Raw genomic sequence first — 18,167 nt, 5'->3', positions numbered from 1 at the left:
TGAAATTAAAAATTATACTTCTAGAAGATAACACAGGAGAAAATACAGAAGACTCTGGGTTTGGAGATAACTTTTTAGACATAACACCAAAAGCAAGACCCATGAAAAAAGAAATTGGTATCTTGGAAATCTTTAAAATCTGCAAAAGATACTGTGTTAAGAGTAAAGACAAGCCACAGACTGGGAGAAAAACTATGCAAAAAAACATATCTGATAAAGAACTGGTCTCCAAAATATACAAAGAACTCTCATAAAAAAAAAAAAAATACAGACAGGGTCTCACTATGTTACCCAAGTGTGATCTACCACTTGGGCCTGGCCTCAAAGAGCTCTTAAAATTCAACATTAAGAAAACAAACAACCCTGGCTGGGCACGGTGGCTCATGCCTGTAATACCAGCACGTTGGGAGGCCAAGGCTGGCAGATTAGCTGAGGTCAGGAGTTCGAGACCAGCCTGGCCAACATGGCAAAACCCTGTCTTCACCAAAAATACAAAAAAACATCTAGCCGGGCATGGTGGTGTACACCCGTAATCCCAGCTACTTGGGAGGTTGAGGGAGGAAAATCGCTTGAACCTGGGAGGTAGAGGTTTCAGTGAACCAGGATCGTGCTACAGCACTCCAGCCTGAGTGAAAGAGCGAGACTCTATCTCCAAAAAAAAAAAAAGAAAATGAACAACTCAATTTAAAAATGCAACAAAGAACTGAACAGGTATCTCATCAAAGAAGATATATAGATGGCAAGCATATGAAAAGATGTTTAACATCGTAAGTCATTAGGGCATTGCAAGTTAAAACAACAATGTGATACGACTACATACCCATTAGAATAAAATCCAAGACTCTCACACCACCAAATGCTGGCAAAGATATGGAACAACACGAACTGTCATTCATTGACGGTGGGGATGCAAAATGGTACAGCCACTTTGGCAGAGAGTTGCAGTTTCTCACAAAGCTAAAATAGTCTTACTATAAAATCTAGCAATCATACTCTTATATATTAACCTGGATACTGAAAACTTACGTTTACACAAAAACCTACACACAAATGTCTATAACAACTTTATTCATAATTGCCAAAACTTGGAAGCAACCAAGATATACTTCAATAGGTCAACAGATAAACTGTGGTATATATACAATGGAGTACTATTCAGTGATGAAACAAAATGAGCTATCAAACCATCAAAAGAGAAATCGTAAATGCATATTGCTAAATGAAAGAAGCCAGTCTGCAAAAGCTACATACTGTATGATTCCTACTATATGAAATCGTGGAAAAGGTAAAATTATAGAGACAGTAAAAAGATCAGTTGCCAGGGGAGGGAGAAAAGGATGAACACGTGGAGGATAGGATATTTTTAGGGCAATGCAACTATTCTGTTTGATGCTGTAATGATGGATACATAATACATTTGTCAAAACTCATAGAACTGTGTAACATAAAGAGTAAACCCTAATGTAAACTATGTACTTTAGTTAATAATAATGTATTAATATTAATTAATCAATATAACAATTGTACCACACGAGTACAAGATGTTTTAACAGAAGAAATTGGGCATGGGGTGGGTTATATGGGAACTCTGTACTTTCTGCCTAATTTTTTTTTTTTTTTTTTTTTTTTTTGAGATGGAGTCTCACTCTGTCACCCAGGCTGGAGTGCAGTGGCGCAATCTCAGCTCACTGCAAGCTCTGCCTCCTGGGTTCACGCCATTCTCCTGCCTCAGCCTCCCAAGTAACTGGGACTACAGGCGCCCGCCACCACGCCCAGCTAATTTTTTTGTATTTTTAGTAGAGACAGGGTTTCACCATGTTAGCCAGGATGGTCTTGATCTCCCGACCTCATGATCCACCTGCCTCGGCCTCCCTAAGTGCTGGGATTACAGGCATGAGCCATCGTGCCCGGCCCTTTCTGCCTAATTTTTCTATGAATCTAAAACTACCTTGAAAAAGAAAGTTTATTTTTTAAGTTACATTAAAAATCAATTTTACTGAATACACATTTAATAAAATGAAATTCCTGACCCATTCTACCAGCCAGAGATACAATTAAACTTGTTGTTTGTTAACTTACGTTTCCATATAAATACTACATCAAACCATTGCTTAAACTTTACTCAGCCTCTTTTTTTCTCCAAAAGCCTTGCCTGAATTTACCTCCAGATACAAATCTGAAATTCTGTCCCCAAAATGAATATGTCTGTGCCTGCATATGTGTGCACACACACAATTACTGCACTATGAATGTGTCTTCTCTCCTAGTCTTTATCAGTGTCACTAATATACTTTTCATCACTTTTTATGACATAAATCTTAAGCAAACAGCAATTTGGTTATAGCTAGTAAATTTTTATCTCCTTCCTAAGGTATAAAGTAAACAATTAAAATTGTAACTACAAAACTCATCCATTAAATAAATAGGTTACCAGGATCCAGGATAAGCTGATAGAAAACTTTAAAAGGAAAAGGTTAGTATCTTGATTTGACTCACAATGAGGAAGCCTGGGAACTCAGTGAGATGCATCATGGTATGGCCTTGTTGAAGCAACGGGCATGGACAACGACTTTTGGCAATGTATTAAAAGTACTTACAGCAATCATTTCTCACCCAAGATGCTTTCTTACTCATCCCTGACACACTGATTCTAAACAGATGGTATGATCATCTGTTAAAGACATTCAAGCTGAGAAAACAGCAGAAAAACTTATTTCCAATCATTATTATATTTAGCTTGAAAGGTCTATGAAATATGCCTTTCATAGAATATTCCTAAACAATTTTCCTGAACAAACCAAACATCAATAAAGGCCCTACTGCATGCTTCTAGATGAATGAGAAATGGTCTCTACTTTCTATGAATTTAGGTCTACTGGAGATAAAAGCCATTTTGCCCTGCCACCCCACCGTAAAAACAGAAACCAAAAGTCCACAAGGTTCTAAGACGCAGAAGCAACCCAGTGTCTATCAATAAATGAATGGATAAGCAAAATATGGTATATACATACAATGCAGTATTATTCAGCTTTAATCAGGAAGGAAATTTCTGCAATATGCTACACCATGGATGAAGCTTGAGGACATTACACTAAGTGAAACAGCCAGCCATAAAAAGGTTTACACTGCATGATTTCACTTATATGAGTTACTTAGAGTACAGTCAAAGTCATGGAGACAAAAAGTAGAATGGTAGTTGCCAGGGGCTGGGAGTAGAGGGAAGCGAGGAGTTAGTGTTTAATGCGTACAGTTTCAGTTTAAAAGACTTCTGGAGATGGATGGTGACGATGGTTGCATGACATTCTGAAGGTATTTAATACCACTGGGCTGTACATTTAAAAATGAAATGAGATCATAAATCTTATATGTATTTTACCATAAAAATAATTGGAAAAAAAGTCAATGAGGCTGTTTATTATGAAAGAAAAAGGAACGAAGAAACAATCTGAGTTTTCTTTAGCAATGCAATAGTATAATCAAGAAGCCTAAGGTGTTCTTACATCACTGAGGAAAAAGATAGGTAAAATCTTTAGGAAGCAATCTTTTCCCACAAAGAGTGAGGTGTTCAACTTTCTTAACTTGAATTTTTCCACAAAATATGTAAATTGAATTCTACTTGGGCAGAGAAAGAAAATACAGAAAAAGAAAAGCAAATATTCAGAGAACACAGGGATATGCCTGGCTAGGAGGATAACCTGCTCTATTCCAGGGTACATACTGAGATATGTTTTCTAGATTTAAAGAACTAAGGTTACAAGTTAATCTAAATACTACATTAATATGGGAAGGCATATGTATAGTGTTTGTGTTATGGTCCATGTTCAGAAACTGGCTCATTTACAGAAATATATCAAGTCATTCAAAACCAGAATTGTTGGCTCCAATTTCTGATGAGTAAACAAACCCATGTGGGATCTAGTTCTGCTTCCTTTCTAATGCATCAAAGATGAACTGCTCAAAGATCTTAATGTTCCATAATCTTCTGATGAGTTTCAGTGTTCTATTTATCTGTTTACTCCAAGTGTAATGTCACATATATTTTGCCAATAGATTACGTTTAATTAGATTTTAGTGTTTTTATACAACACTATATGTGAACTGAAAATCACAGATACACACATTCCTATTTATGAGTCTCTGCCAAAAAAATGGGAAATGTTAAACATTCATTTCAGAAAGATGACTAACGTATAAATAACATATTATAGGTTGAGTATGCCAAATCCTAAAATCTGAAGTCCAAAATGCTACAAAATCTGAAACTTTCTGAGCACCAATATGATGCTCAAGGAAAATGCTCATTGGAGTGTTTTGGATTTTGGATTTTGGATTTGAGATGTTCAACCAGTAATGGAACAAGTGTCTTCACATTGATCATATTGGAGCTAAAGCTTTTTGCCTTAGGGCAAAAGTTCCTCAAGCATGTTCCTGGGAATTGTGAGGGTTCCTGACATCTTTACAGAGTCTTGTACGTAAAATATATTCGCATATTACTAAGCTGTATGCCTCTTTTCCACTCTCATTTTCTCATAAGTGTATGACGGAGTTTACCAGAGTCTGCGAGACTTACGATATTGCAACAGATTCACTGCAGAAGCAGATGTGAAAATCCAGGTGTCTTTTATTAGGCTAGACATTAGCTTAATAGCAGTTAAATTCACAAAATATTTAAGCAATGCAATGCTAATTAAACCTTTTGTTCAGAAAACTATGCTTATTTTTCATAAAGATGTATTACTGAATTCTTTGAGATTTTTAAGAGTACAAAGAGGTCTTGAGACCAATAACTTTGAGAATTGACAGCTTAGGGTATATTTTATCTTCACCTATGTAATTTTTCCCCCAAAATTGAAAATAAATAACAATCAGAAAAAAGGTTTTAAAATTGTGGCAGCTGTCCCAAAAGTTAACACATCTGCTTTTAAATGTCATTTACAGGTTGTTTCTACTGGACCTACACCTAGTCAACCACTAAGAAAAGGAAAAGATTTCCGCAGAAAATATTTCCTATCCATTAATTTCACAGACTTAGCAGTAACAGGCTTAGAACCCGGATTTAGCCGGGAGGATACAGCAAAAATATATAATAATAAAATGTACAGGAGCTCTGCTTCTGGTGTAAAAGAATAAGTACGTAACAAACTGGTCCTCTCATAGAAGATATAGACTATGGATAACAGATATAGACTATGGATAAAATACAAAAATCGCTACTTGAGGGTTCTTGAGACTGATCAATGGCAGGCATATTTTGGAGGTGAGTCAGAACTTGGCATAAACAACCAATAAAATGAAATTCCCCTTTTCTGTGGCTTTTCCCTGAGGGTGGCTGCAAACTCCAAAAGAAAGTCAACTTCCTTTCTGACCAGAGGAACCAGGGAAAAATGGTCAGGCAATCAAGTGTACCAGAATAGAGGAAGGCAGAGAATGGGCACCCCAAATTCTGTTTAAATTCAACCTAAGTCTCTGACTGAATCCTATACTACACATGCATGAGACAAACAGAAAGAAGCTTGTGCCTAAGAGTAAAAGAACTACACTGTAATCTGAGCCAATGTTCATTGCAGGCATGACAGTTTGAGCCTAACCAAGTTAACTACCTGCTAAAATAAAAACATCAACATTTTTTGGAACAAAGTAACAAAATCCAGAGATTCCACCAAATTACATTCACAATGTCCAGGATACTATGCAGTATTACCCAATATATGAAGAGTCAGGAAAATGTGACTCACTCTCTAGGGAGGAGAAAACCAACATATGCCAACCCCAAGATGATCCAGATGTTAGAATTCCAAAAACTTTGAAGCCACTCATACATATATGTCGACAAAAATTGAAATATTCTTATAGTGAATAAAAGGATATGAAATATCAGCAGAGAACTAGAAAATATTTAAAAGGTCCAGATTTCTGCTCCTGGGCAAGATGGAATAGGAAAAAAAGAACACTGCCCAACTAATTTTACCAGGCTACCATAATCCTACTACCAAAATCTGACAAGGCAATTCAAAACATTGTATCACAACATCCCTGATAAATACAAGTGCAAAATTCCTTAAATTATTACCAAAGCAAATCCAAGACAATACGAAGGAAAAAAATTAATAAGAATAAATCCAACAAAATACAAAAATAATTATATATTATAATCAATTTAGGTTTATTCCAGAAATGCAATGTTAAACATTTGAAAATAAACCAAAAAGTTAATCACATTAAGAGAATAAAGAAAAAACCATATGATCATTTCAATGGATATAGAAAAACCATCTGACAAAATTCATCTTCTATTCATGATAAAAACTCTCAGAAACTAGGAATAAGAGGAACTTCCTAAAATTAATGAAGGGCATTCCTAGCACTATATTTAACAGAGAAATGATGAGTTGTTTGTCCTCAAAACCAGGAACAAGGTGAGGATTCCTGTTCTTACTATTTTTTAGTCCAACATTGTACTGGATGAAAATCAAATAAAGGGCATAACACTGTGCAAACTTTCCTGTTATGATTCTTTACAAAGAAAATCCCAAAAAACTATAAATAACTAGCATAATGAATAAGTTAATATAACAAGATTGCAAGACAGAAGATTAATAAGTTAAAATTAATTGTATTATTACATACTAGCAGCAAACGAATGAGAAATAAAAATTCAAAAACAATTCCACTTGCAATAATGCCTCCCCTGCCAAAAAACTCCCATAAAACACTTCAGAATAACTCTAACAAAAGATGTCCAAAATCTGCCGGGCGCGGTGGCTCATGCCTGTAATCCCAGCACTTTGGGAGGCCAAGGCGGGCGGACCACGAGGTCAGGAGATCGAGACTATCCAGGCTAACACGGTGAACCCCCGTCTCTATAAAAATATTTTTAAAAAATTAACTGGGCGTGGTGGTGGATGCCTGTAGTCCCAGCTACTGGGGAGGCTGAGGCAGGAGAATGGTGTGAACCCGGAAGTCGGAGGTTGCAGTGAGCCGAGATCGTGCCACTGCACTCTAGCCTGGGCGACAGAGCGAGACTCCGTCTCAAAATTAAATAAATAAATAAATAAATAAATAAATAAAAGATGTCCAAAATCTCTACAGTGAAAGCTACAACATTATAAAGAGAATGAGAGAGAAATCTAAGTAAAAGAGATATACACCATGTTCACGGATTGAAGGACCCACTATTGTTAAGATAGCAATTCTCCCCTCCCCACCACAGTCCCCAGAGTGTGATATTCCCCTTCCTAATGCTAGATGACGAGTTAGTGGGTGCAGCGCACCAGCATGGCACATGTATACATATGTAACTAACCTGCACAGTGTGCACATGTACCCTAAAACCTAAAGTATAATAAAAACAAAAACAAACAAAAAAAAGATAGCAATTCTCCACAATTTTATCTACAGCTTCTTATCAAAATTCCATCAGGACTTTTTTTTGTGTGTGTAGAAATTGACAAGCTGATTCCCAAATTCACTTGGAAATATAAAGAACCTAGAAAAACCACAGAAGTTTTAACAAAGTTGGAAGACTTACCCTGTCAAATTTTAAGATGACAAATCTACGATAATAAGTGAGTTTGGTATTGGGGAAATACAGACATATAGATCAATGGAACAGAAAAGAAAATCCAGAAATAGATGCACATATACATGATCAATTGATTTTGAACAAACATGTCAAGGCAATTAAATGGGGAATGAAAAGACTATTCAGTAAATGATGCTAAATCAACCGGATATCCATGCAGGGGGAAAAAATTACCCTTACTTATGTGATACAAAACAATGAACTATAGAACCACACCTAGCTAATTTTTTGTACTTTCAGTAGAAACGGGGTTTCACCATACTGGCCAGGCTGGTCTCGAACTCCTGACCTCGTGATCCACCTGCCTTGGCCTCCCAAACTGCTGGGATTACAGGCGTGGGCCACCACGCCCAGCCCTAAACTGATACTTATTAAAAGATGCATGCATATCCAATAGGATATGAAAAATGCTCATCATGGAAATACAATTTAGAACAAAAAGAGAAAATACTACATAACTGCTAGAATAGCTAAATGTAAAAAGACTGACCTCCTAAATGAAATGGACAAATCCTTGAAAGACACGAGCTACAAAAGTTAATGCAAAAGGTAAATTATTAAAGAAATTGAATTTCCAGTTCAAAAACCTTCCCACAAAAAAACCGCCAGGCCCAGATGGCTTCAATGCAAATTCTACTTAACATTTAAGAAATAATTCCCATTCTACACATATTCTTCCTGAAAACAAAAAGGGAGAAAACACTTTCCAAAAGTGAGTTGCGGCCAACGTCACCCTGACAACAAAATGAGACAAAGAGATTACAAGGAAACAAACTACAGACCAATATTCTTTATAAATACATATGCACAATTTCTTTAAAATTTTTTAACAAATTAAATCCAGTAATGAGCATTAAAAAGTAATTCACCATGACCAAGAGGGCTTTCCCTAGGAATGCAAAGTTGGCTTAACATTAAAAAATCAACCAATGTATTTCACCTTAATACCAGAAGAGAAAAAACATACATTTATCTAAACAGATACAGGAAAGGAATCTGACAAAATCTGAAACACAAACTGTGCGTGCTGGTACACGTCTATAATCCCAGCTACTCGGGAGGCTCAGGTGAGAGGACCACTTGAGGCCAGGAGTTCAAGAGCAGCCCAGACAACATAGTGAGATCTCACCTCAAAACAAACAAACAAACAAAAAAATTATAAAACATAAGTAAAAATTCAAAATGATAACAGCAGAAATTTCATAATAAATAAAATTAAATGCCAAAAAAGTTAGGCATTGATGTAATGTGAGAAGATGCCAAATTTTTGAAAGTCACCAACTATGAACCCAATTTCTTATAACACAGTTAATCATACATGGTCTTGGAAGGTAATCTGATTTCTTTCAACATCAAATATGCCTTCTTTGCTGCATTTTTACGTAGGTTAAAATGAAAATGATTTCTTAAATATCGGAAATGGATGGGTTGGAATACAATGGCCATGGGCCAATTTGAAAAGTAAATGAGCAAAAAGACAAATAGTAAAGTTTTCTAATATGCTACAGGTAAACCTCAAAGTGACTGACTAATTAACATGTAGATAGCATTATTCTCTAAAAGGAAACAAGTAAACCAAATTATCCATCTCTATTGTCAAATGATTGTGGGAAAGCTGTTTCCCTTCTTTAAGCTTCATTTTTCTGTCCTATTATAAAAGGACATTATGCTAGATTCATTCTTAAATTCAACAAATACTTATTGAGCACCTACTGTGTGGCAAACACTTTTCTAGATGCTGGAAATACACCAATGTAAAAAAAGAGAGAGAGACAAAAACCCCTCGCCTTATAGAGCTTAGAGAGATAGAAAAATATGCAAAATATGTATCATGGTAAATGGTAATGAATATTATACAGAATAAAGCAGGAAAAGGGACAGAATGTACTCAGGGGGCTATAGTTTTGAATGGGGTTATTAGGGAACCAGATGATTTCTAGGTTCATGTTCAGTTCAAAAATCCAATGATTTTTCTTCTGTGTTGACTAGGCAGCATAAAAACACACAATGAACCTCTGAACTTGACCTCTTTAAACTCACACATTCTGTTACCTTGCTCTGTGTGTCACCACTTATATTCCTTTAAAAACAGGATTAAAAATACATTTTTCCACACTGAGATAAAGCATATGCTGTCATTTAATGCAATAATTAATTTCCCAGTCTTGCCTTGGGAGAGGAAAACAAAAATAAAACCCAGCAATTTTCCCCAAGGGTTCTAAAAATCCAGCATTTTTATACACTACAGAAAGAATTCAAATTAGTGATTTTTTCCTCCCCCTTCAAAATATTTATAGTCTGAAATTTAGTCTTGCTGGGGCTAAGTTACAACAAGAGGTGGTTTAACAGCACCTTTGAAACGGAAGATGTTTTTATAGACAAGGAAAGTCAAGTGAATAATAAGAATTACTACTATACCTATTGCAGCTATCCTATTTTGTATGTTTGCTACCTGCCAGGTATAGCACTAGCTAGAAAATCAGCAACTGTATACAGTTTGAACTAATATATTAATTTCAAATTCCATGAGAGAGAAGTTTCTGTAAGGTTAAGTGCATTGCTGCTTTTCTATACTTCTACTATATGATTATCTTGGGCAAATCTTCAAGCCAACAAAAAGCTTTCGTTTGGGGATATAAAGGCCCTCTGCTAAGTTGAGAAGGGTGTAAATGACAATAGGAAGATGCTGCCTATCTGTGATAATGAGTTCACACGAACAAATATTTAAATAATTTTATCTAGAACTTAATTTGAAGATCTGAATTTTATTTTAAGTCCAATCCACAGCACAAAGTTCCTCAAAAGCTATTCATACCCAAGTGGCTTTAAAAAAAAAAAAGCTCAATTTATTAGCCATACCCACTATTGTGCTTACAAAAACACAATATTCATTACAAAATAGACATTTTTTCCACTCCACTAGGAAAAACAACTCAAAATTATACTAATATCTTAAATCTGCCCATTTGGGTTAGGATTTCTATTTCTTTGGAAATGCCTCCTTAATAAGAGTATTTCCCAAAAGAGATCACTGTCCACAAACCAGCCTGTTTTGCTCAATCCAAATACTTTTTAAATTCGTCTTTCAAAAGTAGATTAGCTCCCTTTTTTTTTTCCTCCTGGCAGCTATTTTTCATTCACTATATAGTTCATGTTTAGAGTTCACATTAATAAAACTGCCTATTATCTTCTAAGTAATTTTATGTAATATAAAGTTTCATCTAGCAGAATAAAGCAGGCACTTCATGCGTTACATATTAGCAGATGGGAAAGTTTATTTCCAACATTTAAATGCCAATAGAACTCTCTGTGGACAATTAAGAAGATAAAAACGATCTAAAGGGTTTTTTAAAATTAACCCTAGAAGAATATGATACTCTCCTTTAGAAAACAAGAAGTGTAAACAGGTAAATACATAAAAACCTACCAGTTCATTGCTTGTAGATGTGAGTCTTAGTTTTTCTTCAATTTCCTTTCCAATTTTCTGAACAGTTACCTGAGTCTGTTTAATTGCACACTGGGCTCTATGAAGCCTAGAAATATAAGTTATAGAAAAATGTAAATGAGTTAACAGTAAACTCAACAAAGAGCCTCAGATATAAATGACAAACCTTGAGGATACATAGAATTAATAATGAACTCAACTGATTTTTAATTATCTAGCATATTCGCAATGAAATAACAGGGAATACAATAAATCCTATAACAGTAAAGCTCTAAAACACCCTTTTTGTACTTGCCTGCCTGCCTCTGATGTACTGTGAGGTAAGATGAAGAACTCAAAGGAGTTGGGAAGAGCCCTGAGAAAGTAATATAGTAAAATCCTATCATTTATAGATGTGGAAACTGACGCCCAGTGAAATTAAATGGATTGCTAAAGTCACCGAGAGAGTATCACCACTCTCAAAGGTGACAATTACTTCTAGGTATCCATAAAGGAAAAAAAGAATTCACAGTAATCCAAGTTGAGAAGGTTGAATCAAAGCAGACAGCACTCTCAAAGATATAAGAAAAAACCAAAAGATGATAGAAAAGACAAAGTAATAGGAGGAATTAAATACTCGGCCAGGTTCAAACTAGCCAATTACATTCTCAGTAAGGTCTCTTTCAAGGAACAATGAAAAAATTAAGAGCTATTTTTATTTTTAAATTATGGTTTTCTTTGTGTTTTTGCTTCTTGGTCTCTTTATCTTTAATTTAATTTTATTTTGAGACAGGATGTCACTCTGTCGCCCAGGCTGGAGTACAGTGGTGCAATCACGGCTCACTGCAGCCTTGACCTCCCGGGCTCAAGTGATTCTCCTACCTCAGGCCCCCAAATAGCTGGGACTACAGGCATGCACCACCATGCCTGGCTAATTTTTGTATTTTTTGCAGAGATGAGGTTTCACCATGTTGCCCAGACTGGTCTCAAACTCCTGTGTTCAAGCAATCTGCCCGCCTCGGCCTCTCAAAGTACTAGGATTACAGCCCTATGCCACTGCACCTGGCCTCTTTATCTTTAAATATAGCTCATGTATTTCTTATACATTTCCATACCAAATGGTCAAACTGTCTTTATTTGCAGATGACATAATTGTCATGTGGAAAATGATCAGAAATCTACAAAACAAATACTAAAATTAATAAGTTAATTTAGCAAGGTCATGGGATATAAGGTCAATATACACAAAAAATCAATCATATTTCTGTATGTAGGCATACCTCACTTTACTGCACTTTGCTTTATTGTGCTTCATAGAAATTAAAAAAAAAAAAAAACAACAAATTGAAGGTTTGTGGCAACCCTGAGTCAATCAAGTCTACTGGAGCCATTTTTCCACCAGCATGTGGTCACTTCATGTCTCTCTGTCACATTTTGGTAATTCTCATAATATCTCAAACTTTATCATTATTATTATATCTGTTATGGTGACCTGTGATCAGAGATCTTTGGTGTTGCTATTACAGTTATTTTGGAGCACCATGAGCTGTACCCGTAAAAGATAGTGAACTTTATCGATAAATGTTTTGTGTTCTGACTGCTCCACTGACTGGCCATTCCCAGTCTCTCTTCCTCTCCTTGGGCCTCCATATTCCCTGAGACACAACAATAATGAAATTAGGCCAAGCCTTACAGTAACCTCTAGGTGTTCAAGTGAAAAGAATAGTCCTATGTCTCTCACTTTAAATCAAAAGCTAGAAATGACAAAGCTTACTGAGGAAGGCAGGTGAAAAGCCAAGATAAGCCAAAAACTAGGCCTCTTGCATGAAACAGCCAAGTTGTGAATGCAAAGGAAAAGTTCTTGAAGGAAATTAAAAGTGCTACTCCACTGAACACACGAATGATAATAAAGTAAAACAGCCTTATTGCTGATGCGGAAAGAGTTTTACTGGTCTGGATGCAAGATCAAACCAGCCACAACCTTCTCTTGACCCAAAGCCTAATCCAGAGTAAGGACCTAACTCTCTTCAAATCTTTGAAGCCTGAGAGAGGTAAGGAAGCTGCAGAAGAAAAGTTGGAAGACAGCAGAGATTGGTTTATGAGGTTTAAGGAAAGAAGCCACCTCTAGAACATAGACATGCAAAGTGAAGCAGGAAGTGCTAATGGAGAAGCTGCAATAAGTTACTCAGTAGCTCTAGCTAAGATCATCAATGAAGGTGGTTATACTAAACAACAGATTTTCAACATAGATGAAACAGCCTTCTGTTGAAATAAGATGCCACCTAGGACTTTCACAGCTAGAGAGGAGAAGTCAATGCCTGGCTTAAAAGCTTCAAAGGACAGGCTGACTCTTTTACTAGGGGTTAATGCAGCTGCTGATTTTAAGTTGAAGCTAATGCTCATTTGCAACTCTGAAGACCCTGGGGCCCTTAAGAATTATGCTAAATCTACTCTGCCTGTGTTCTATAAATGGTACATCAAAGCCTGGATGACAGTGTATCTGTTTACAGCATGGTTTTATGAATATTTTAGGACTCTTGAGACCTACTGCTTAGAAAAAAGATTTCTTTCAAAATATTATTGTTCATTGGCAATGAACCTGGTCACCCAAGAGTGCTGATGGGCATGTACAAAGAGATTGATGTTTTCATGTCTGCTAACACATTATCCATTCTGTAGCCCATGGATGAAGGAGGCATTTCAACTTTCAAGTTTTATTATTTAAGAAATACATTTCATAAGCCTAGAGTTGCCACAGATAATTGATTCTTCTGGTGGATCTGGGCAAAATCAATGGAAAACATTCTGGAAAGGATTCGCCATTCTGAATGCCATTCAGAACATTCATGATTCATGGGAGTAGATAAAAATATCAACATTAACAGGACTTTGGAAGAAGCTGATTCCAACTCTCATGGATGACTTTGAGGGGTTCGAGACTTCAGTGGAGGAAGTAACTGCAGACATGGTTTTAATAGCAAGAGAATTAGAATTATAAGAGGAGTCTGAAGATGTGACTGAATTGCTGTGATCTCATGATCAAACTTGACTGGATGAGGAGTTACTTTTTATAGTTAATCAAGAAAAGTGGTTTTTTGAGATAGAATCTACTCCTGATGAAGAAGCTATAAACACTGTTGAAATGACAACAAAAAATTTATGCCATCATAAACTTAGTTGATAAAACAGTGGCAGGGTTTGAGGGGAAGGACGGACTCCAATTTTGAAAGAAGTTCTACTCTGGGTAAAATGCTATCAAACAGCATCGCATGATACAGAGAATCATTCACGAAAGAAGAGTCAACTGATATGTCAAACTTCATGTTGTCTTATTTTAAGAAAATGTCACAATCACTCCAACCTGCAGTAACCACCAATCTGATCAGTCAGCAGCCACTGACATGGAGGCAAGACTCTCCACCAGCAAAAAGATATGGCTTGCTGAAGGTTCAGATGATCATTAGCATTTTTTAGCAATGAAGTATGTTTTAATTAAGGCATGTACATTGTTTTTAGACATAATGCTATTTCACACTTAATAGACTACAGCATAGTGTAAACATAACTTTTATATGCACTGGGAAACCAAAAAGTTCATGTGACTCGCTTTATTGAAATATTTGATTTACTGCTTTATTGCAATATTTGCTTTATTGGGGTAGCCTGGAACCAAAGCCTCAGTATCTCCAAGGTATTCCTGTATTAGCCCCAAACAATTGAGTTATGAAATTTTTAAATAATACTTTAATGACAGCATCAAAAAACATAAAATACTTAGGGATGAAATAAACAAAAGATGTGCAAGACTCAACCCTGAAGTCACAAAACACTGCTACAATAAAGAAGAACTGGTAAGTAAAAAATACATGTACATGGACTGGAAGATTCCATATTGTTAAGTGGTCAGCTTTTCCCAAATGGGTAAATAGCTTGAGACTCCTAATCACAGTCCCAAAGGATTTTTTTTTTGACAGAAATTAATAAGATGATACTGTAATTTATAGAGAAAAGCAAAGAATCTAGAAGGGACAAACCAATCTTGAAATATGCCAGATTTCAAGAGTTTCTATTAAGTTACGTAATTAAGACAATATGGTGTGGTCATGGAGATTAAAAAAAACAAAGATCAATGGAACAGAATAAAGTGTATCATAATAATCCTACACATATATAGCAAATTAATTTTTGACAAAGGAATGAAGGCAAATCAGTGCGAAAACAAAGTTTTTTAGACAAAGGTGCTATGGAACACTGAATAAGCATAGAAAAAAAATCAATCTCATCCCCTACTTCATACACACAAAAATTAATTTAAACAGGATCACAGTAAATATAAAAAGCTGAAATCATAACACTTATGACCAAAAATACAGGACTATCTCTTGCAAACTTGGGGTAGACAAATATTCACTAGAGAAGACATAAAAAGAATTAATCATAAAATTAAAAAGGAATAAATTAGACTTTAAAAAAATGAGAAATACCTGTTAATCTTAACAAAGCTCCCATTAGGAAAATTTAAAAAAAAACAGTCCATAGACTGGGAGGAAATATTTGCAAAGCACCTATCTGACTATAAAGAAGTCTTATAAATCAGTAATCAAGACAGCCAATTAAAAATGGACAAAAGAGTGAAATAAACACTTCACAAAAGAAGATATAAGAATGGCCAATAAGCACAGGAAAAGTCACTCAGTCTTAGTCATCAGGGAAACGCATATTAAAATCATAATGAGGTGCCATTTCACACCTGTTAGAATAAATAAAATTAAAATGACAACACTAAATGCTGGCAAGGATGTGGAACAGCTAAAACTCGCATGCATTGCTGGCAAAAATGTATCAGGCTGGTGCAAAAGTAACTACAGTTCTTGCAATTATTTTAAATTTAAATTTAAATTGCAAGAACCCACGAGATCAGGAGATCAAGACCATCCTGGCCAACATGGTGAAACCTCGTCTCTACTAAAATACAAAAAGTTAGCCAGGCATGGTGGCATACGCCTGTAGTCCCAGCTACTCGGGAGGCTGAGGCAAGGGAATCGCTTGAACCTGGGAAGCAGAAGTTGCAGTGAGCTGAGATCGTGCCATTGCACTCCAGCCTGGCGACAGAGCAAGATTCCGTCTCAAAAAAAAAAAAAGGCAAAAACTGCAATTACTTTTGCACCAGCCTAATAAATAATAGTGCCATTTTTTAGAAATTATTAGTTACTAAGTTAAACATACATTTAACCTATGACCCAGCAATTCTACTCCTAGGTATTTACCCAAGAAAAATAAAAAACGTATGTCTACAAGAAGCTTTGTATAAGAATGTTCATAGAAAACAACCCAAATGTCTATCAAATAGAAGAATCAACAGATTGAGGTATATTCATATAATGAAAATCTACTTAGCAATAAAAAGGAACACACCACTGGTGCATACAACAATATGAATGGATCTCAAAAACAATATGTTGAGTGAAAAAAGCCAGAAACAGAAAAGTCCGTATTGTATGATTCCCTTTTTACAAAGTTCAAGAACAGGTAAAACCAACCTATGGTGACAAATCAAAAGAGTGGTGGGGACTAACATAGGGAGAAGAGGGAACAAAGGAACTATCTGAGGTGATGGAAATGTTCTAAGTCTTTATTTTTCTAGATGGTGGTCTCACTTTGTCACCTAGGTTGGAGTGCACTGGCATGACCATAACTCACTGCCCCCTCAAATTCCTGGACTTAAGGGATCTTCCTGCCTCAGCCTTCTGAGTAGCTGGACTACAGGAGCGTGCAACTGGGTCCGACTAATTTTTTGTAGAGAGAGTCTCGCTATGCCCAGGCTTGTCTCAAACTCATGGCCTCAAGCCATCCTTCCGCCTCAGCCTCCCACAGTGTTGGGATTACAAGAGTGAGCCACTGCACCTGGCTTTGATGTCTTGATTAGGGTAAGGAGTACACCAAAACTCACAGATTTTACACTTAAGATCTGTGCATTTCACTGTGTGTGAATTTTACCTCGGTTTTTAAAAGGTGGTCATCAATCCTAACCTGAAAGTCATCATATATATGAGAGGTTCATTTTCTTAGGCATTTGATGATATCACTACCTCTGCCAACATTATTATTATTACCCTAAACCCTGAAAATATTCATGATATATTCTGTACTTTTAGAAATTGCCTGATATTTATTGATGATTTCTTAGGTCACATAAAAAGGACCAGCTCTCAATACAGCTATTTTGTTCATGGGACCAGTAATTCAACAAATCCCTCAGGGCTCCTAAGGAATCCAATAGAGGAGATTATACTCCATCCTGTTGCCTCTTGGTCTGGGTGTGTTTGTGTGTTTAATCTACATTGACAGTAATACTCTCTTAAAAAGACAGCTCTAAAGTAATTTTACATCAAGGTAAGGCCCTTTGTGATGTAGTCCCTGCTGACACATCCAGTCTCATTCCTGATTATTTTTTACCTTGCACCCTCTTCTCCAGCAATACTGAACTACTGGCAACTCTCCAAACATATCCTTATAATTTCTTCCTTCTGTACCCCTGTGTGAGTTGTTCTATGTGCCTACAAGTTCTTCCCATCCCTTAACAGATAAATAAACTCCTAATCCATCAAGAGGCAGCTCAAGCAACCTCTTCTTCAAAAGCCTTTCCTGACTATTACAGACAGGTAGAGGTGCTCCTTCCTCTGGAAATCTGCTACTTCATGTGTATGGCACCACAAAAATATTACATGACCCTATTTTACAGCAACTGTTTATTTCTTTGCCTATTTCATCAGATCTTTCTGGGGGAAAAATAAATTTCATCTTCTAAGGTGTATTCCAAATGCTAAGCACAGAATGTGGCACAAAGGAGGGACTCAAAATGTATTTGCTGCCTTAATGCCTAACGTCTGAACATAAAAGCACAGTCCCAAAATTTGATATTTTTGACATCAGTGGGAGATTAATTGGAAGATCAGTGTGGTAGTTTCCTAGATTTGTAACTTCAAAATAGTGTATCAAAATAAAAATCACATAGAGACCACTCATTCAAGTGAGGAAACAGCAATTTTTACTAAAAATGTTATCAGAATTCTAAAAATGATAGGCATCATCAACCCAGAGAAGAAATCAACAAAATAGCCTGTTACTTTAAAAGTAGGAAAGTGCCGCCTAAAACTTCAC

At 36.1% G+C, this 18,167-nt stretch overlaps 1 protein-coding gene across 2 annotated transcripts in view; it reads right to left on the bottom strand.

Annotated features, from left to right (window-relative positions):
• The window catches only part of UVRAG (UV radiation resistance associated), a 325,150-nt gene that overhangs the window by 169,364 nt on the left and 137,619 nt on the right, over nt 1–18,167 (bottom strand). For both annotated transcript variants that reach the window (XR_010147617.1, XM_508649.8), the window contains exon 7: nt 11,010–11,115. Coding sequence is in view for 1 of the 2 variants with exons in the window: in XM_508649.8 (XP_508649.3) it covers nt 11,010–11,115 (106 nt within the window). In the remaining variant the exon portion in view is untranslated. The remainder of the gene's footprint in view (nt 1–11,009; nt 11,116–18,167) is intronic.

This window comes from Pan troglodytes, chromosome 9 (assembly GCF_028858775.2).
Source record: "Pan troglodytes isolate AG18354 chromosome 9, NHGRI_mPanTro3-v2.0_pri, whole genome shotgun sequence".
NCBI lineage: Eukaryota > Metazoa > Chordata > Mammalia > Primates > Hominidae > Pan > Pan troglodytes.
Note: the sequence above shows the minus strand (reverse complement) of the source record. Positions and strands in the feature narration are given on the sequence as shown.